Source organism: Salminus brasiliensis, chromosome 6 (genome assembly GCF_030463535.1).
Source record: "Salminus brasiliensis chromosome 6, fSalBra1.hap2, whole genome shotgun sequence".
Taxonomy (NCBI): domain Eukaryota; kingdom Metazoa; phylum Chordata; class Actinopteri; order Characiformes; family Bryconidae; genus Salminus; species Salminus brasiliensis.
The window spans coordinates 14,164,994-14,187,718 of NC_132883.1; the positions used below are offsets into that span (position 1 = coordinate 14,164,994).

Here is a 22,725-nt window from a genome sequence, read left to right on the forward strand (position 1 = left end):
TCTGAGTTTTTATACGCCACGCTTATCCTCTTCTAACTGTGACTTTGCCACCCACTTTTATACGTTGACCATCCAGTAGTATAATTCTTAATCTGTGTGTGTTAATCCTGCTCTGCAATCCTGCTGTATGGTTCTGCATGGCCAGTGCTGGCTCAACCAGATTAAAGCAAACTACTTGGACTATCATCGTCAAAACCAGTCACTGCACTGAGCAATAGATAGAAAGGTCAGTAGCAAATAATGGTGTTACAGCAGGGTGAATCAGAGCAGTTACAGAGACACAAGGACAGTAAAACACAATCTCAAGCAACTGCTGTGCAATTTAGCAGTTTGCCGAAATCCTCCTACATGTTAAGTAGGAGCTACATGTTAAGTTCTTCAGTACTAAGTAGATCTCCACTTTTGAACAGTTTTTGTATTTGCATATTTATATAATCTGCTTTTGGAAATAGGCCCTGGCATGAATAAGCATTGGTCATGTAGATGGAGAAAGTTTTGCCCGTTTGTATTTCTTTGGTTGGAAGTGGGTGGGACAATATTGGGAGATTCGTGGAAGCAGTCAAAATTAGGGCATTACCAGGAATGACTGGCCCATTGCACTGAGTTAACAGTTGGACACAGCTTTATCATAATAACAAATGTTATCTGTAATCATTCTGTCCTGAAAAATACACGCTTAAAGAAAAAAGCCTTCTGCTGTGGGACTGTTTGTGCTGCCATCGCTTCACCACTGATGAAGATCATGCAGTCTAAAGCACCCTCACAAGTCTGATTAGAGTTTTTTAAAGCTGTTGACTCTTTCCCCACATGTGATGTTGGATACTTTGAAATATAAAGTCATATCTTTAGGATCATTGAGAATTTAAATACTTGCAATTGAGCTGACAAGCCTTTAGGGCACATTTCATTTCTTTGCTCTCATACTTGTCTGATAGACAAAGCTATAGCATTTACATTTACAGCTTTTAGCAAAAAAAAAACGAATTCCATAACTTATGTAACTACGTAGTTTTAATGTCCACAGTACAAAGTTTATTAATAACAGAATAATAAGCCTAGATTTTACAGGGTTAGGGGCATATCATGTCTGACTGAACAGATAACCACTAACCCTTGATCCACCACACAAATCACAGGCAGCTAGTGCTAAATTTGGCTCTTTTTGAGTGGCACCCTGGTCAAATTTGGTGCATTATTGAGAGGAATGGTTCGGTCAGTTATGCTAAATCTGTCAAGTTGAATAGTCACTGATTATCATTCCTCAAATGGCATGAATTGGTGACTGCTAGTTTCCATTCATCATGAGGAACATATTGCTATATTATTATATATTTACTGCTATTTCATAATTTAGCATTAATGCTGAAACATTTTTTTTTTACTACAGGGTACTTATGTCAGCAAAATTACACACTATGCAAGTTAATCACAGAAAATGTATGTCCATTAGCATACATTAACTAACAGTACAGCTACAGTGCATAACAGCTGTTTCGCAGCAACATATAAATAGCTTCAATTAAATCTACTGCAGCAATGTGTTGTTGAGATTTTCAGAAAAGCTTGATGACCAGACTCATTGTCAGGCGGCTCCATGTTAATGCTACAGTTTTGCTCGCTGATTTAATTGAACGTGATTAACGGTGGGGTTATGAGGACAGCGCTTAGCTAGTTAAATGAGTGGGCTGACGCTATGGGCAGATGGAGAGGATAATTATGACGATGGTGGTCAGAGTACATGAGGAGACAGGAGCACAGCAGGTGAGCGCAGATTCTCCCTCACGATCTTTCTCTCTTTCTTACTATCTTGCCCTCCCATTCTGCTCTCTGCGCTAGCATTTTCATATGCCACTATAAGCTAAATGTGTTATTAGTTAACGCAGGCCTATTATTACACTTCAGTACGCTCTCATATTATTATATCACTCCCTGGGACATGGAGCAGAAGGGAGTAAGATAAGAATATGTCTGTATGTGTAGGCTATATGTTAGTGTCTGTGTGTGTGTGTGTGTGTGTGTGTGTGTGTGTGTGTGGACCAGCTGCAGTGGGCCAGTGCTGGGTTAGCCTAACGCCACAGACAGATGAGCCTGCTGGGTTATGTCTAATCTCTTAATGGCTGCTATATTTGGAGCCATGGCCTCCATGGTTACGCAACACCCATCCCTTTCACACACAAGATCACCACACAAAAGCCAGAAATGAAAACACACTTCACTCACTGTGACTAAGCTGGCACCATACTATAAACATGAACAATGGGGACCACAAAAATGGAGTTACTCCAGCTCAGGTTAAAAGAAGAAGTTCAGAATGGTGGCCTATAGTGTCATAGGCCATCTTCTTTTTAAACAGCATACAAATGTTTAGGCAGTGCATGTCCAGTCAACCCTGAGCATCATCTAAAAAAAAGCCAAGGAGGAAAGGATTCATAACAACAGTAGAAACCTTCTGGATGTTGTATAGAACCATCTATAAAGGTATCACACCAATGCGAAGAATTCATTAATTCATCCAAATGGTTTCTTAAATTGCCATGGGTCTGTATAGAACCATTGCCCTTTGTAAAACAAAAACTCTTAAAAAGCCCTATAAAGATTGTACAGTCTGAATTAAGTTATTCTGACTCTCCAAATGCCAAAGGCCCTTGGAAAGATTATGGTTTCATTAGCCTTGCTGACCTGCTCTTGCCATGCTAGCAGATGCAGTCCACAGTTTTAAGAGTGAAGTCAAAGATCAGGCTGGCTCCTTACATAGCATTGTACTGTCGTAGCTAAGGATGAAAATCTCTGCACAGGAAAGAGAACTTAGCCTAAACTCCTCACAGCCCATTTATTAAAGTGATATAGTTTGCCCCAAAAGCCAGTTTTCCAGTAAGTTGCTCAGTGAATACATGTTTGCTGTACCAAGTTTGCTTTTCAATTGAACCTAATGTAGCTCACAAATAATAGCAAAAAAAAAAAAAAAAGCAAAATGTTTCATTGCTCAAAACACAATTAGCATAGCCTAGCTAAAACAATCCATTTAGCATAAACACTGCATTTGGCAAAATTAAAGAGGAATTATAATTTTTTTTTCAATCTTATTGTAAGAATTATTCACAGCTCTGGTAATAGGAAGCAGGCATGTGAATTGTTTAATTCCTATAAATAGGGTGATCAGACTCTTTTCTTGGACTTTTCCCTCTTTTTTTGGATGTGAAAAGAAATTGTTTGGATATTCGCGTTAATTTCCCGTCTGCATTTGCTTCTACAGACTTTTACACCTTTTAATACAAGTCCCGCTTCTTACTGCCACTATTGGTCTACTCACATCTACATGCAATCATTAGTCAAACTGCTTCCCACCACAGCCGATTGGCTACATCCAAAAATAATATGAGTGTAAATAAACACGATCAGTTTACCTTTGCCCGACTTTTTAATTAGTTAGTTGATTTAGCAATCAAGGCTATTTATTAGCTTTGGTTCATAAGTAAATGTTTATGTATGGATATTGCATGAGTTCAGATATATTTAACTCCTCTTACCCTCTCTCTCTCTCTCTCTCTCACACACACACACACACACACACACACACACACACACACACACACTGCCCCGGTTCTACAACTTAGACCTACTTCTTTTTTAAGGGTTAGGAAACCCAGGTCAAGCCTTGATTCAGTGTAGAAGCTGTGATCAGATTCTTCCCCTGTCTAGACAGACTCTAGTTTCAAACAGGCTCTGGATCAGCGCTTACACTATAAACCCCACAATGGCATCCTGAGGGTAACAGGGCGTTGGTAGTGTACCGTCATTCTGAATAAGTCTGTGCATCATTGCAGTGCCGCAGTCACTTAGTCACAGTGTTGCACTGTGTATTCTCCCACATAATGGAAAAAAGATATTACTCAAATGCTGCAACAAGGATGATGACCCTAGGCCCTATTTCCAGACCTGATGATGAGGGTGCTTAACTATAGGATTTCAGTGCCTTCTCTGTGAGAACAAAAATAGGGCCTATAGCCTGTGGTCCTCAAATCCTTCCTATAATAAGACCACAAGGCCTACACCCTATTTCTGCTCGGGTCAAGAAAACATCAATGGTCCTCTGATTAAGAATTTCCCAGTTCAAACATATTGTTTATGCAATGTTCTGAACAAAACTATCAAAACACAAGTAATCAGGTTTATAAAGGGCACCATTTCATACGGCCACATACACAGTGGCTTACCATCCGGCTTTGATGTGTTTACTGATGTTCCAGGCTGTCTGACCTCAGAGAATGTTACTGAAGGCCACAGGTGACTTTGGTTGCTAAAAGTGTCTCATTGATTCCTTGCACTCCAATTTATCATCAGCATAGGATGACAATTGGCTTCTCTGTTTCACCATAAAACACAAACAAACCCCCCAAAGGTGTCATTGTGGAAAAAAACTGCCCCCTGCACCTGCCCTATGGCTTAGCTCAGCCCAGGAGGATGCAGACAGCTTGTGATGAATGTGTAGGCAGGGACGACATGAGAAGGTGCCCTGTGGTGAACAAAGAAAATCCAAAGCCGATACGTTTTGATGGATGTACATTTTTCCTCTGAATGTCACTGGATCCTCTGAATTACCAGGTTGCTACCGGGTCGAACTGAGAATTTAGCTGCATGTGAGCTATCACTGCTTTGCATTGTAGTGACATTATTACTCAAATAGACCAGCAAGCTTTGGTGATCAGATTTTGTAGGTTTATATAAAATAGTTAGTAGGTACAAGTAGGTGTTAATAAATCCTTAAACAAATGATATATTTTTTTGTTTTTACCTTACCCCGAAAGTAGCTGATTACTTTGCAGCCTACAATGACTGAGAAACTCTTGGCTAATAACCTTTCTACCTTCTAGACCTTAAACATTTATTGGACCAGAGGGGTTTCAAAGCTTTTCACTAAAGCAGCTATGTGTATGTTTAAAAAATAAAAATTATAATTATAATTATAAATATACATATTTATATAAATTTAATACCTAAGATAAGTATTGCTAACCTGAATATATTACATGAGCATATATGTGCATGAACTTCCACACACAAGGTGCATTTTGACTGGCCATGCCCGCCATTAATTTCAGTGGCCTTTGGTGGTTTGGAGCTTGAGAGTGCCTTTCCAGAGCCTGATGATAAATTCACATGCCTTATGTTTGGACTGTACAACCTTGATGAGTAAAACACACACCTTTCCTATTTGCATACTGGGTGTGTCTTTCCCCTCTTACTTACAGCCAGAGTGTAGTAATTCCCCCAAGGCTACCTTCCCTTATGCATTAAGTTGTAATCTAGTACAATATGTTGTACTTGTTTGGCCTCAATGTTGACGGCTGTAAGAGCTAGTTACTACTTTCTTTGCTATCGAGGTGGGCTGTATGCACTTATGTGGAATCATGCCATCACCATTTGTGAAGATGGAGACATGTCATTGTGAATATTATGTCTATGATATAACTTGGCTAAAAACAAGTAAAACTAATAGTGTATATGTGGGCAGGGAGTTTATTTTATATATATTTTTATATTTTATTTTAGTACTGGCCAAATGTAGTTGTGTTTTTGTTACACAAGGGTTTTGTGTAGTTCCAAAAAGATATTTTCATGTTGAAAAGACACAATTTAGCTGTGTGTAACCACTGTCCACGATTACATTATTTTTTTTTGAGTGTATATCATCATCTCTTCTAACATTTTCGCACATCATGAAGGCTTTTATACAAATTATCCAACACATTAATCTGAATGAAAAGAAGGCCTATAATTTTGCATACATTGTGCATAATGCTTAAAGTTTCAGCACCTCCAACTTAAACCCTGGTTCTGCTTCCCTGAATAGAGGAAGCATTGCAGTTCCCGAAATGCAAACATTTTATGGGCAAGCTGTGAACATAATTAAATACTTCACAATCGCTCAACACATCTGGGACTGTACATCTGGCAAGTGCTATAAAATCTATTATTTTCTTATCTGAAACCACACACACACACACACAAGATAGCACTTTATCACTTTCCCCTCATTGTCATTCTTTGTTAGTGCTCTCTACTCTGCTGTCACACATGATCAACTGATTGCCTTTTAATACACACATAACTCTACTTCACTTCACAGAATAGAAAGAGCAATGCTGTGGACAATCTATACACATTACTATGAAGTACTCCCTCTGTCTCTCTCTCTCTCTCTCTCTCTCTCTCTCACACACACACACACACACACACACATCTAGTTGTCTCCCAGGGGAAGAGCATGAGCTGACAGTATCACAGCTGAGGGCTTAGAGAAAAACAGAAAAGGGGGAGAGAGCATAGCGGGATAAGCAGAGAGAGGGAGAAAGAGAGAGAGGCTGCTGGAGAGGAGCCATCTCCTTTAGGCCTGAATGACCCCAAGATGGGCTACGTTAGTCGCTCAGGGAAGGCTACTGTTTCTCTCTCTTTACACATTGTAACTTGAGGGAGAGGGGAGAGCAAGAGAGGGGGGAGAGAGAGAGATAGCGAGAGAGGGAACCATATACCACATTAGACATCCAATCTAAAACCAACACACCACAAAAGACACCTGCAACAAAAGACATTTCACCTCACACACACATACACACGTTCATCACTGAATGTGTCCCTCATCCATCCGTCCATACATACATACAGTAAACACAGCTGATGGGACCGATGCACTCCACTCCCCCCTCTCTCCTCTTCCTGCTTCCTGCCAGCTGTCTCAGGCAGCCTCTGTCGTCCCCCTTCTCATTTAAATATCCTGACACACAGCCGGACTGTACCACCTGAACACCGGGCCAGGGGGGGAGCTGGTCAGCATCTTTAGTCAGAATGGCCTTTGTTGCTGCCTCAGTCCCCCCTCCTCCATCCTTCATCTCCTTAATGCATTCTCTGCTGACTGCAGTGCATGTGAAAATGCTGGCGGTTGTGTTTTGATACACACACACACATCAGGTTATTTTGTACCTCTGATCCGATCCGAGTCTCTTAATGCTGAGTATCAGCCGATACCAGTTTAGATCAGATGAGCTGCTGATTAATACTGAAGTAAAATCACTTTATTTCTAGTGACGGTTTCTAGAATGAGACTTTCTGGACTGATTGGTTTAGTTTAGTAGAGACCTTTCTTAAACTGGCTGTTTTATAGTGTGTTTCATATCTTATAATCCAGTCTGACTCATCTCTCTGACCAATCAGCTCCCAGTTCCTTTAAAGCACTGCAGTCAGATCACTTTTCATATGTGTGTGTGTGTGTGTGTATGTGTGCAGTGGAACACACTCTGGACTGATATCCGTGGTTGTTTGTCGATTACTGATGTTTAATAACTGTTTTATAGTGGGTAAACAAGCTGTGATTGGGTTTCCATAGCGTGGGTGTATTTGCATTAGCACTGACCTCTATTCTGAGTGCGCTCTTCAGAGCTGGTTCAAAACAAAAGAAAACAAAAGTTTCTGCGTGTTTCCGCTAATGTTCCACTGTAAAATAGTTCCACACTGCAGACTCTTTTATATACCTTTTAAGAACGTCCGCACTGCTGCCATCTGGAAATAATGTTCATTAATAAAGCCTTAAAGACACCAGATGTTGCTCAAACAAAGAATCGGAACTGATTTGGGTTTAAAATCGCTGATACTCAATCCATTAAACAATGCCTGGATCAGCCCCAATCCCAATTCACTAGATCAGATCAAATCAACTTCTGTGTAAATGTGACTGTAGTAACAAAGGTGAATGGCTTCAGCTATGAATGCTAATAAGAGATCGTTCTTATGTAGGCGTAAAATAGTATGTGTAATTGTCCTGGACTGTCACCATATGGATGTTGCAGTTCGGTGCGTGCAGAATGCATTAATGAACGTAATAGGGAACCACATTTCAGCAGTTCCACCCAGAATCCTTAAGATGTTCGCAAGTTAGCAACATGTCATGCTGAGCTTATCTCCAGCTGATTGCCGTCTGACTATGGCGAGTGCAAACGACGCACCGGAGATAGACTCAACTGCTTCTTTCGAATCAGCAGAGGGTTTTTATTTGAGAGGGCTGAACTATGACCTATGCAAGAGTCTGTGTATACTGTTTACATGTTACTGCTTTGCTCACTACGGATTGTACACACTGTCTCAGGGGGGACTATGCGACACTATGTGAAACAAACTTAGCGGTACTGAACCGAGGTGTGAACCAAAGTCATGTCATTTTGTAGTCAGTGATAATGCCATTGACTACAAAATGGTTTTGACAATGAGAAAAATGAAGCAATTTTTTCAATCTCTTGAGCTGTCAGGTTCATAAGTATTTGGACACACTTTTTGTAATTTGGCCTTTGTGCAACACAGTGAATTTGAAATGAAGCAATCTAGATGTGATTGAAGTGTGGACTTTCAGCTTTGAGTCAATGGATTTGCTTGATGTCTAGAACCCATGAGCATCACTAAATGCTGAGTTTCCTCCCTTGAGATGCTTTGCCAGACCAGTACTGCATCCACCTTCAGCTGCTGCTTGAATGTGGGTCCTTCGGCCTTCCGTTTTGTCTATGGTAAGTGAAAAGCATGCTTATTTGGGTTGAGGTCAAGTGAGTGACTCAGGCTTTCCTCAGCCTTTCCATTTCTTTGCCTTAAGAAGCACTTGGGTTGGTTTTGCAGTATGTTTGAGTAAATGTGCAATTGTACTGTGAAGTATCATCAGTGTTGCAGCATTTGACAGAATCTAATTTGACAAAACTGCCAATCAGTCAATTGTCCAAATACTTTTCAGACTATGAAAATGGAGGGACTGTGTAAAAACAGGCGTAATCCCAGTTAAATGGTTAATGCAGTATTTTTTCCAATTCCTTACATTAAAGCTGAGAGTCTACACTTGTGCCAGACTGCACTGCTCAGGGGTTCTCAGTGGCTCTGGGGTCATTTAGAAGGATTGTATGTAACCATGTAACCTAGAAGGTATTTCTGCTCTTACACTATATACACTATGTGTCCAACTGTTTGTGGACACCCCTTCTAATAAATGCATTTAGCTGCTTTTAAGCTGACACAGATGTGCAGATGCACACACACAGCTTGTCTAGTCCATGTAGAAAAGTACTGCCAATAGAATAGGACTCTCTGGAGCAGATAAACATGAACCTACTGGGACCATGCCTATTGCCAGATGTGGGCTAGAGGGGTAAAAAGCCCACCAACATTGTGTTGTGGAGCAGTGGAACAGTGTTCTCTGGAATGATGGTGCTCTATCTAATACTTTTAGAATGAGTTGGGCAGTTGGAGATGGGGTGAGGTGCTTACTCCAACAAGAGCAGTGTCCCTATACTTTTGTCCATATAGTGTATGAATGAATAATGAATAATATGAATAAGTAAATGAATGAATAATGATGTGCTCACACCTTTTAGTAGGAGTTCAAAGAGAAGGCCTTTTAAGAGAAAGTCCATCTCCTGTTCAGAAGATCTGAAGATGTCTAATCAGCGAGAACAATAGGCATTGTATCCCTCGTATCTCAAAAATAAGCAGGCTCAGATACAGACAACAAGCAGACATAGAATATGCACTCATCTCCCTGGAGAGCAAACACTTTTATCTGCTCTAGTTAACCTGTAGCTGATGCCTGGTCTACTAAGAAGGCCGTGCTTCTGCACTGAATGCTGAACAGTCCAAAAAAGTAGTGGAGATTGAGCATTCTCTGTGGTACAGGGCCTTTGCCTTTCTCACGATAAAAGTATCTGTTTTTTAAAACTTTTGCCTGATTGCTTCAATGCTCAGCTTTCTGTGTTTCATTTACACTGTAAATAAGATTGTTAAAGGTCCCATTTCATAAAAATGCACATCTTTCTGGGAAATTAAACAGTGCAAATTCACTGCCCACTTCACACATGCCATATGAAAGCTAAGCTGTGACAACGGGACATTTTCAATTCACTGGAAAACTGAATTACAAAAAGCCCAGACTATTCAGCCCACTGCCGTTTAGCCCCTTTCATTTACACCGAAGTTATTAGGAGTGTTTCAGCCAAGATACAGGGCAATATAGTGCAGCCAATCACAGTGGAGGTCATTTACATACCCACATCAGTCTTAAAGGCACAGTAAAACAAACAAAAACAGCCTAAGTAATAAAAAGAGGTTGGAAAAAACAACAATATGTCCAAATGTTTGTGGACACCCCTTGTAATGAGTGCATTCTGCTACTTTAACTTATGAATGCCTTATGATTGAACTGTGTTCTATGGAACGATGGTCCTCCATCCAGTACTTTTAGGATGAGTTGTGGAGTTGGGGACGAGGTGGGGTGGTGATCATCCAGCATTCTTACCTCACTACCACTCTAGCTGCTCCAAAGTCTGGACAGTAGAGACAGTTGAAGAGTAGGTGTCCTGAAACTTTTGTCAATTTAGTGTTCTTTGGGATTTCACCAAATTAATGTGGATCCACACCCACTGTGGCTGAGGAACATCCATCCAAAAGTCTTTTTCCAAGCCTTTTTCAGATTATTTATACTTTTCCACCTAATTTTATTACTTCACTTTAGTTGCAAAGTTAATAGCATGTTGTGAGGAACTGCTACCTAGATGTTCACATACAATATATCTAGTATATAGTTTAAAAAAAATGAAATAAAAAATAACAAAATTAAACTTGAACTAGCAGCATAATTCCCTGTTTAAGGCAATGGCTCTTATAATGCACAGTTTACACAGTGTCAGTGTTTCCAGCCTGTCTATAACCCCACCTAGTGGATATCAACATATATCTTATCCACACAAGCAAAGTCCAGTTCATTGAGATCTTATAGAACCAGTTCCTCTATGAGAAACCCACCAGATCCCAACAATAAGAATTTTCACATTTTATTTTGTTGTGTTTAGGATTAGAGAAAAGCACGGCTTTATGCAGTACAAATTTAGAAAATTTAGAAATGTCAGTTAAAGACAAGGTGGGTATCTGCAAAGCATCTGCTGTTGACCACCTAATTAAAGTGTCACCAAAAAAAGAGTTCTTATCTATACACAATAAATGATGGTTCTTTATTAGGTTCCTACCTTGTGTGGATCGCCAAGGGGTTTAGTTTGCACAGGAGAATGTGAACTGCTAGATACTATGATGAGAGGCCAACCTTTGAAGCAGAACCGTTATGAAATCTCCCGGGAGATTGCGAGAAAGAGACCCAGAGACAGCCTTTAAAAAGTCCACTCCTCCAGCACTGCGGCAGAACCGACAGAGGAGGAGCCTGCTCAGTCATTCCCACAGGGGTCAAAGTCTAAAGGTCAGCAATAAATGAAAAATCATTGAACTGTTATACATGGAGACTGGATGATATGTCCACTGGCTCTCCTAAAGTTCTAGGATCTGATGTTCACGCCAAAGCTCTGATCTTAGCAGCCACAAAAAGCGGTAGCTGGCTGGTCTCACATTAAAGCACTGTAATGAGATTTGTGGTTATAAGAGAGGAAGTATCACATCCAGTCCTACAAACAACAGGTTAGGATTGTAAAGCTGAAGGACCATAACCAAAGCCTTCTGTGGTTCACTATCCTGCGTAGAGAATAAAAGGCAAAGTTCAGGCTGTAGGCCACACTGGCTTAGGAAATTAATTACTGAATTGTTTATTATTTGAGTTACTTTGATTGAGGGAGTGGAATGTTTGAATGTCCATATAATAAATAAGCTACATCAGAGCTACAGGGAAGTTGATTACGACACTGTTTGTTGGACAGGGACAAGCTATTGATTAGTTACAGTTGGTCCACCTAATACCTATGATAGCATTGTTGAGGTTTTACAAAAGTGACATTAAAGGAAATCTCTCTCTATATCTCTATTCTGCTAAAGTGCACTAAAGCGTACTTGTAGCCACACTAATAATTAATGCACCTAAAAAGTGTACAAAACTGTACAAAAATAGAACAAAAGCCTAACTTTGTGTTACGTGTTCTTAACTGTGCTAACATGGAACTATTTTACATAAAGTAGAATTTAAACATACCACAGAATATGTATTTAAATCCATATTTTACATACTGTAAACTTAAAGTGAAAATTTAAGGCTGCGTTATTAAGTATAATAGAGTATCAGAAACATGCTAAAATATACATATAATATCATTAAGACACTCTTGTCACTTCAAGTTTATTTAAGATTAGCATCTTTTTTAACACTGATGGCATAATTCTGCTTTAGTGCATGAGTGATCCGTTCAGCATTCAGCCAACATGCAACCACAGTTGCTATTACAGCCTTCAACACTAAGGCAAGGCACCTACAACAGTAGATAGATTCAAAGAGAAAATATAGGGGAAGGTAGCTTGGGGCGAGTAGCTTCACACTGATGGTGAGTGAAGAGGGAAAGACACAGCCTATATGCAAATAAGTTGTGCCAGGAGCCAATGGGAAAGCTGTGAGTTTTACTTAAATAGGTTGTATTCTACACCCAAACCCTACTGTATATTACTGTCCCAGCACAGCTGACTCAGTTACTGGACTTCTTGATAAACATTGTTATGAAAGAAATGATTAAATCCAACATCAGGGCAGTTTATTATTTGTGTGTGTGCTGTTTTTAAGCTTGCATGACCCAATTACTGTCCGTTTACTAATGGCAACTGAATAAACTTTACTATTACAAGTTGATTTAACATTTAACTCAAAAGATCTGTACAAATGATCACAAATGTTCACCCAACTTAAACCAGAAACAACTTTTGGGATTACAGTATATTTACATTTTTATATTTATGTGACATTTGTGCTTTAAGTGAATTACAGTAGTATCTGTTTTTATTACACTTTGCAAAAATGTACAAACATCTATTTAAGAAAAAAAGTATTTAAGTAGTATATGAAATTAAATTGAATTTAACTAAAGGTATACTTCATAGTAATTTATTTATTAAATGTATATATATATATATATATATTTATTTATTTATTTTTTATTTATTTATTTTTTTTTTAATATATAAATTATATATTTTGAAAGTGCAATCAAAGTCTACTTGCAGACATTTGATGGAAGCATAATATTAATGTAGGCATGGTCTAGAGTTTACAAAGCCCCATCAACATTGAGCTGTGGAGCAGTGGAACTCTGCTGTCTGGAATGATAATGCTTCATTCAATACTTTTGGGATGAGTTGGGGAGTTGGGGATGGGGCGATAAATGCAATTAAATTCTCCAAAATTCAGTAGAAATCCCACCTCCCTGGAAGGTAGAGACAGTTACTCCAACAAAAGCAGGATAAACTCTTTTTTATTTTCAAATACCCTTGATTTCAGGAGGAAACAAGCAGAATGAGCAGGTGTCCTAATACTTTTGTCCATGTTATGTATCTTGACTACACCTGAGGTGTCTGCTGGACAACTAATTTCAAATAAACAGCTTTAACAGTCAAATGCAAGTATTAAATTCGTAGCTGTGTGTGTGTGGGGGGGGGGGGGGGGGGTGCACTTGGACAGCACAGCGCAGCAGCAGATTGGTGTCTACTGAAAGGAACCATTTTGTCCACCTTGTTCCTCTTTTTAGCCCTGTGATTCACTTTGCCTTTGGTCTGTAGACAGTTGCGGGGCCATTAAGCTGTCAGGCTTGCTGTGCTGTAATCACACACTCGGGAGGAACCTCCTACGCAGTAATCAGCTCCTCATTGTTGATTGTCCAGTGGGCGTTGATTTATTTAGTATCTCTAAACAGTTGCAGTAAGAATTAGCATCTATGTTTCTTTGTTTATTATATTTGAGGAAGTCTTTGATGAGAACCTTTGTCTTGTTCTCTCGCAGAATGGCCTGCAGAGTTACAGTTCAGCAGTTTCATTTTCTCTAATGCCAAAGAAAGGCAATTTGCTCAGCATCCCCACCACTCCTAATCAGTTATGGAGCTGAACCTTTCGAATCAGCGGCTTTAGACTTTCCTCAAGTACAAAACGCAGCCGCCTTCCGTTTCATCATGGCTTAGATAATCACTCCACCTCTTCACCAGCACTGCGGCGTGTTCAGATAATTCACGCCTGGGGACTGCAGACAGCATCGCTCACGAATGCGAATGCGGCCAGACCAGTGTTTATAATCCTTAATCAGGGAGGAGAATGACTCTCATAGCACATCTCTAGTTTTTTTAGAGCAAGGGCAATAGTTACTGCATTGTGGGCACAGGCTTGTATGCTTGTAATCTGGTAAATCTTTGGATATTTGATACCTAACTGGTGTAAGAAGCTTTAAAGACAGAACAACTGCAGTCATCACTCTTCTCTTTTAGGGAGGGGATGTTGTCATGTTGTGTAAACCTTATTTAATGCTCACTTGATGAGATTAAGCTTTATAGTGGTGCAGTCACATATCTCCAAAAATGGCAACTTTACAGGGGAGGAAAAAACCTTCTTAGCTTTGAATGGAAGTCAAAGTGTAACATTTTTTGGATTTCTATTGGTCCATTTATCATGACATTCTGACACATTGTAAAAAGCTGACAAAACTGAAAAGGTTCTGTGGTTTGTGTGTGTAAAAAACTGCCAAATATAAGGTTTACTCCACCAGGTAAGGCTTTACACTGTGTTATCAATGGCAATCTGAGGACCCTACAAGTATATCATGTGTGATAAACCTGTGGTTCCAGCAATTACATTAACCAAGACAGTGTGCTCAGAGAGGTCGACATCGTGATTTTGTGTAAAACACATCACCACCAGAAAAGGTGCAGATAAAAACAGGCACAGTCAAATCCTGTTACATTACCACCGGGGGCTGCCCACCATGTGCAACAATTAGCCACAGCTCTCTCGGGAAAAGATTTACAACATACTGAGGTATGCGTCTGACTTGCTTGCATGTTTACTTGATTATGTTGCCCGTCCCCTCTGCAGATACAGTGCAGGGAACGTGCACTAATGGGGCCAGATGTCAATTTGCTCTCAGTATTGCCTATTTTCCCCCCTAATCAACAGGTCTGCTCTCTGTAATGCTACATAACTACATAGACAGGGCCTGCTGTGGGTTTCTCAGCACACAGCACCTTTCCACGCTTACTTACTCTACATCCTGATGTGCCAAAATGAAACTCAGTTTTGTATTTAGAAGCTGTTTCCATTCATTCATGCCTCCTATATGAAATGCATGTCCAGAAAGCCATGCAGCAGTGCCACAAGCAATGCCAATAAACCCCTCTATATACAAACGGTCAGCCGTCAATCTTACCTGCACTGGCGGTGTACTGCAGGCTGCCCCTCTTTCTGAAGGGGGACGTGGGTTTCTGTTTACCTGGGGGCAGTTTCGACGACATTGCTGCCCTGTGTTTGTACGGAGAATGCCGAGATGTTGGTCAGCAGGCACAGAGGAATCCTCAGTGGGAGAGGGATGGAAGGAAGCAGAGAGAGAGAGAGAGAGAGAGAGAGAGAGAGGTAGAGTAAGAGACAGAGAGAATAAGAGAGAGAGAGTCTGCAGGGGATTTCAATGCAGTAAGGGGGTGGAGGGGGGTGTTCCACAATGAGAGAGTCCCCCCATTCTAGGGTTGTGGAGGGGCATTGGCTCCTCCCCCGCCTCTCTTTACCCACTCAAAGGCTGGCGCACGCTGCAGGCATGCTGTCACTCCCCTGTTTCCTTGGCAACCACTGAATCAGGTTATACAAACCTCCCTGAATTAGAACGCTGCTGATGGTATTAGTGGGTAGTAGTGGGCGCACTAGCTTTTGAGCAGTAGGTACATGAGAGTGTTGCACGAAAGTGCCACGGTTGACAGCAGCACTCTTGGTGACACCAGCGACAGCGCGGTGACGCGAGAGAAGACGTGACACTGAACATTTTCCTCACAGCGAGAGCTCAGGAGACAGGACGCTGGCACAGAGCTGACCGCACAAATTAGTCAGGCCTAGAAGAGATGGTCTCAGTTTGCAACCGACAAGAACTGCAACTAGTCTGCCAGACTGGCTGGTTTTGTACACAGGCAGACAGCCATGGCTGAGTGTATTCCTAGACTTTTAGCATATGCATAGATTACATAAGAAGGAGAAGATTTTCATGAACCATCTTCAAAGCTTTCACCTGATAAATACGTACCTACCTTCTAGCAAATGGTAAAACACAATGGTGTCTGTGTTTTACCAGGATATGGTGTCAGGAGGATATGGAGACTGGAGAGCAGCAGATCACCTCCAGACTTCACTAGTTATGGGAATATAGGTTGCTTTGTGAACTAGGCTTGTGTGCAAGTGTCAACAGAAGGGGAGCTTAAGCTCAGCCCACGATAAGGCAAACGCCAGGGGAGCAAATGAAAATCCACTCTAGGTTTAGAAAAAAATGTGTAGACAAAAGCAAGCACAGCTAAATGAGCCTGTTACATTGCCCACAACAGTTAGCCACAGCTCTTTCGGGAACAGATTTACAACATATTAAACCCAGTCCACCAGTGGAAGCCCTTGTTAAAGTTGGTGAAATGGTAAAACACAATGGTGTCTTTGGGGAGATATGCTGTCGTTGATACCGGAGAGCAGCAGATCACCTCCAGACTCCAGCCAATTAAGGGAATATAGGTTGCTTTGTGAACTAGGCTTGTGATCGTGGCAGCAAAAGGGGAGCTTAAGCTCAGCCCATGATAAGGGGAGCAAATAAGGATCCACACTAGGTTAAAAGCTAACACTAGTCAACCTGTCAACTAGTCAATCTCCTCTGTCCATCACCAGTTCCCTCAAAAACAAACCGGACTACCTCAGCTGACCATCAAACTGGAGCTAAACACACATCAGGAAGGAAAGTACTGACTTCTTTTTTCATGAGTAGGACTTGGTGAAAAAGCCAAATCTAGGGAAGCGAGTGGGGGCAAAGTTAAACCCTGCCTAATAACCTTGCTGCAATCTCTTCAGCATTTTAACTATGAATGGAAGTAAGTGTAGCACATTTGGTTTACACATCAAAAAGCTGCTCTGTTTTATTCCAGTAGTGATATTGCATTGGCTGGTTGGATTTTGACATGACTAGAAGAACACTGACAACCAGGTCTTTTTGAGCTTGTTCGGGGGATCAGAGACATGCAGATGCCAGCACATATAGAATCTCTCCGGTTGTTTTCAGCTAGAGGGCTGAACAAAAGCATTATTCTCACTACTGTCTGATTGGACAGCCAGTGGCAGTAACAGTGACTGGCTGAAAAAAAAAAAAAAAAAAAAAAAACATGCTCGTGCTGAGAGCATGAGAATTAGCATTCAACCCCAGGAACCAGAGGGGGAATGCGGCTCGCCAGGCATTGTGAAGACAACCAGGCACTTACAGTTCTTCTGATAGCTGGGATGACACTTGCTTTCTTTGACTTCATGCCATGAGCTGAGAAACCTTTAAATGTCTTAAATGAGCAGAAGATGTATGAAGATATATGATAATATGAAGTGTAGTGTAAATGTACATGGAAACAAGACATTGTTCAAACAGTGACGCTATCAGTTACAGACACCTTCCTCCCAAGGTTCACACACCGAGGAGCACATTTGGGTTGATATAAGAGGTAGGCAGTGCTGCTGACGATGTGGCTCCCTCTTGTGGAAGGTAGAAAGAGAAAGAAATTTAGAGAGAGAAAGGCAGTGTGTGTGTGTGTGTGTGTGTGTGTGTGAGAGAGAGAGAGAGAGAGGGAGAGAGGCTTGAGACCGCTTATAAATCTGCATAATCAATGGCTTTAATGAATCTGCTCATATCCCATTCAAAGTTATGGCGTTAATTAGGGCAGCTTCTGCTGGTTAGCGAGGTCTACTGTATTTCACTTCTGAGGTGCACAGTCATTAAATGATAACACTAAACTATTGAAATATTTTTGAGGTATAAAAATGATTTCTTATGAAACATTGTACAGTCAGAGACATCTATAATAAAAGTGAATGTGTTCTTCAATAATGAATCTGTGGAGTTCAGGATGTTCTGTGTTAAGTTATTTTTTTTAAAAGCTGTTTTTTAAAAACTTTTTAAAGGCCGTTTGTGGACACACTCGGGTAAAGTACAAGTGAACATATTAATAATAAAATAAAATCATTTTAAAAAGTAAATGTGCAAACAAATTGAAGATTTTTCTTAGTTTGGTGTGTGATGTGGTGGTGTGTGATGTGGTGGTGTGTGATGTGGTGGTGTGTGGTGTGGTACTAATCCTTGGTACAAAGATCAAGTGGCATGGTTGTGACCATAATCATTTTACAGTGACATCAATTTGGACAAATTATTAAATAAAAACAATACATTCAAATGCATGAAAACGGTTCTACTTATCTACTATGTGCTGTAATTACATACAGTAATTGTACTTCACTACTGTACCTAAGAATTATTGTGAAAGATTTGTACATTAACAGAGTATTATTTCAACTGAATACTTGTACTTTACTCAATTACTTTATTTGAATACTTGAGTACTTTACTTGAGTATCCACAGTACAAGTAGTACAAGTATTTCATACTTAATACTTGAGTAAAGCAAAAAAAAGTTATGGTATAGTAACAAGGTATATTTTTGTTCCACCCATGGACAAACAGAAAAGAGGGACTAACATATTCATATTCATCTTCATGATCATATTTTTACTTCAGAGAAACTCTTACGTTAACGTATTAAAACGTACTCCAGTATTAAAAGCACATTCTGTGTGAGGTGTGGTGTGTTGACTAATGGATGGCGATACAGTAGCATAGCTGTAACAGTAGCATTATTCAGTTCTACACTTAAGAATTTTTTAAAAAGTTACATTTAGTTTAAAATAAACTTTTAAAAATGAAAAAATGCACTAGATGGAAAAAAAAAGGTTTTGGGACACCTGCCCATCCCCCCTGCTGTTTCTTCTGAAATCAAGGGGATTAAAACAGAGTTTATTCTGCTTTTGTTGCAGTAGCTGTCTCTACTGCCCAGGGAAGACTTTCTGCTAGACTTTCTACCACTTAGACTGGACATGTAATGTAAGTAATTAAAATGTGCATGAGAAATAAGATAAACATGGCCTTTGAAATTTGTGCAAATAAAAAGGAAGTGCAAATTATCTGTGAGAAACATTTCTTTTGGATATTACATTAATATTTGAGTATTTTCTCAATGTTTGATTAAAGTACAAATCCATAATAATACTTCAATACAACAAAATCCAAGCATTTTCAATTTCTGGATATTTTATTGCTCTTCTGTAGATGCTGTGTGGATGATCAGATCTTTAACTAACATTAACTCACATTCACCTAAATATCTAGTAAATGTAGCAGAACTGTAAATGAAATATAATGGGTTCTATTATACCAAACTCTAAAACTTCTTGTCACCTTAACTTCTACATTAAAAAAACTAAATCCTACACCTAACCCTGTTTAGAGTTTCAGCAGGTAGTTTGTAAACAACTGTTCATATGATTGTTCTTAAATGCAATTCTCAAAAAATCTAAAGAAATTCTCAAATATTCTATAGTTTAATATATAGTAATATATAACAATATATTACTATAACATATGATACATATATATATATATATATATATATATAATATATATTCTAATATAGAGTTGTTGCTTTTTTCTTAAGACACTTGGTACCGTTTTCTTATTTTATATCCTTTTTAACATCGTCTTTTTGCTGCAATTTAAAGTTTACGAACAATACAATTTTCCAGTATTCAGTTAAATCCTATGACACAAGTCTGAGGCTATCATAAGTTTAAGAAAGTACCTGTTGGTCCTAAGTAAAATTTCCTTAAGTGACAAGAAATAACTAAAACCTCTTAGGAATTACAACTTATCGAACAAATTATCATAAGAATTCTTTCGTAAGACACTTTTGTGAATCCGGACCCTGGTTTCTTTATTAAGCATCATTGGAAATGCAGCTTCAGAGAAGCACTATAGGCCATCCTTCACCTGCCTAGCATCTAAGAGAGCAAACACACTTCTAGAAAGTCCTGGATCTCAGCTGATCTAAAATAGTGCAATGTTCTGGAGCTGAACTGTTACACAGATTGTCCAATATTTACGTCCTGCAACCTCCCTTTCTCCGGTTCTCCGAGCTCCAGCGTCTTGCCTATATTCTGATCTAATGCAAGGAAGGGAAGCAAAGAACCATCTGCCATCATAATTAGCCTCTTTGGCTCTTCCTTCCTCTATATGGGACTCGGCAGATAATCTCGTCAACAGCTCAGCAGCTGCGGTGTGGTGCAAGAGGCGGGGCTGGGACAGAGAAACCTTAACAAGATTGGCTGTGAGGGAGAGAAGGAGACCATGGTTCGTTTGCTATATTCCTCTCCGGAGCATTTAGGGATTTGAGTCTCCTGCAAGCTGTCACAAGCAATAAGACTATCTGCTTACAGAAAGTGACGTGGCTTTAAATCTCGCTCTCGGAGCAAGTCGCCACCCACGGGAGGAGGGGAGGTGACTCTGAACTACAGAGGGAAGGGTATCTCGACAGCTACGGCTGTCGTAATTGATGTAGATAAAGGGAATCTGTAACCTGAGTTAATTTGCTCTTCTACTCTCTGCATGTGGTCAGTGTCTGCTCTTCTTTCTTTTGGCCTCAGATGACAATCACTTTAGAGACTCTCCAATCAGAGCTTTACCTCCCTGCACACTTTGCAGAGGTTTTGAAGGATTATATCAATATCCCATGTTGAATGAGACGACCAGTCTCTTCATCTTCATCTTTATAAGGCTGTTGAACACAATATTTTGAGAAATTGATCATCTTACAAGCAACAATATTGATTGAAAGTGGTTTAAGTGGTTTAAAGGCACTTCTGTTTATTTAAAAATAAAGTTTTTTAATATTGGGATTGCTCATTCTCACTTCAAGAAGGTTTCAAAACTAATGTTTTAAAACTAATGTTTTAGGGTTTTCATCAAATATCTAAAACTAAATAAATATGTAAGTTTTTGGTTTTAGTTTATTACTATTTTGTTAGATATCATTAAAGTATTATTAGATTATTAGAAACAATGAGTTATCTACATATAGCCACAATGAAATATTCACTAATTATTATGAAGACTATTTTTTTTTTGGTATTCTAAGACCTTGTGACAGACAGGGGCCCGAAATATATATTAATGGAGCATTTTGGGGAGTGTCTGTGGGAATTTTTGCCGATTCATCCAAAAGAGCACTTGTGAGGTCGGAAACTGATGTTGGATGACGGAGCCTGGCTTGCAATCTTCATTGTAGTTCATCCCAAAGATGCTCCAGTCCCAAAGTTCTTTCACACCAGACTCACCCAACCATGTTTTTCACCTTTATTACAATACCAGGCTGGAATTCAGTGAGCTCTTTAGAATGACTCTTGCACTGATGTTTGGCAAAGAGCTTGATTTTATGCACCTGCGGCAATGGGACTGAATGAATCACGCACCTCTTGATCAAGTGAGTTTGATGATTAAGAGGTGTCACACAATATATATATATATATATATATATATATATATATATATATATATATATGGATGTAGTTCATGACCACACTCTGTTCTCAACATACTTAGATCACTTCCAGAAAAGCTTACAGTTGTAGTAGGATTTTTCTGTGACTTCTTGACTTGTCAATGATTTTGTAACTGAACAATTTCCTTAAGTGCTCTATAACAGCTTTTATAAACAATTTCAGTAAGATGCAAGAAGCCTCTTGCTATAAATAACTTCACTTTCAACCAATAGCCAGGTCAGCCTCTAAATGTTGGTCTAGGTACTGTAATCCTGTCAGTGAGAGAAAACCCACTAACCTCCAGGCCCTTATCCATTTACCTTCAATTTACAAGGTTACATAACACATGAATCTAATGCCTTGCAGGAAGTGTATATATTTAAAGGGGGTAGTGGTGGTGGTGGTGGGGCTCATAACCTCCCTCACACACAACATACCTTTCATCCCTTTACCTTGATCCCTTTCTGAAGCCAAACGGCTGTGGTTTTCTAATTGAGGTAATCACGTTTTTGTTAATTGATTAATAGAACAGCACTTATTATGGCACAAATCTACAGTGAGGTATATCTCTGAGGAGTCTCTGTATTTATTGCTGTCTTTCTTCTAAAGTGGGAAGTAAGGCATAATCGTCTTTACCTCTTTGCCACCATATTGGTCAAGCAAATCTGTTAATTAAGGTCAAAGCTTTCTTCTTCTCAACTTCAGAAACCCACACTTATAATACACAAAAGAAGAGAACATCGTGGCAATGCACTTGCATGACCTTAGGAAGTCAGGGTTGTGTCTGACGAAAGTGTAGATCTGACATAATTGGATTCAGAGCTCTGTGCATATGTCCAGTGATAGATGAAAAGCCATCTTTCCGCAGTCATCTTTCTATGGCCTACAAAACCAAACACCAGCCATCTAACATGTCAGACGTGCACGGGCCCAGTAAGTATCACTGATACAAGGCACCCTGGTTTTTCTTATTTTAAAACCTTCACACATGCCCTCGTTAGCCAAGCTAATTGGATTGGCTGGTTCACACAGGAAGATTGGTAAAACCCTCCCCAATCCCAAACTAAGGCATTAGGCTTGACAGGGAGGAATTAGAGGATAGACCTGCAGTTCGCTTTTGGCGTTTCAGCACTCTCCATCTGATTGTTCATCCTTGAGGAGAGTCAGCCTTACCTAAAGCAGGTTTACGGACACTTCGCACAACCCTCCCTCGGCCAGGAGATCAGGAGCCCACCTAATCAAATCCATATCGCCGAGCGCAGGGGAAGCCGGCAAAATTTCTGACCTTCTGGAGTTTGACAGGGAAGGGGAAGAGGAAGAAAT

General features: G+C 39.8%; 1 protein-coding gene across 1 annotated transcript in view; it reads right to left on the bottom strand.

Annotated features, from left to right (window-relative positions):
• The window catches only part of ampd2b (adenosine monophosphate deaminase 2b), a 31,701-nt gene extending 16,226 nt beyond the window's left edge, over window positions 1–15,475 (bottom strand). The window contains exon 1 of the mRNA XM_072681757.1: window positions 15,188–15,475. Within this exon, the coding sequence (XP_072537858.1) occupies window positions 15,188–15,272 (85 nt within the window). The 5' untranslated portion in view covers window positions 15,273–15,475. The remainder of the gene's footprint in view (window positions 1–15,187) is intronic.
• Window positions 15,476–22,725: the final 7,250 nt, after the last annotated feature.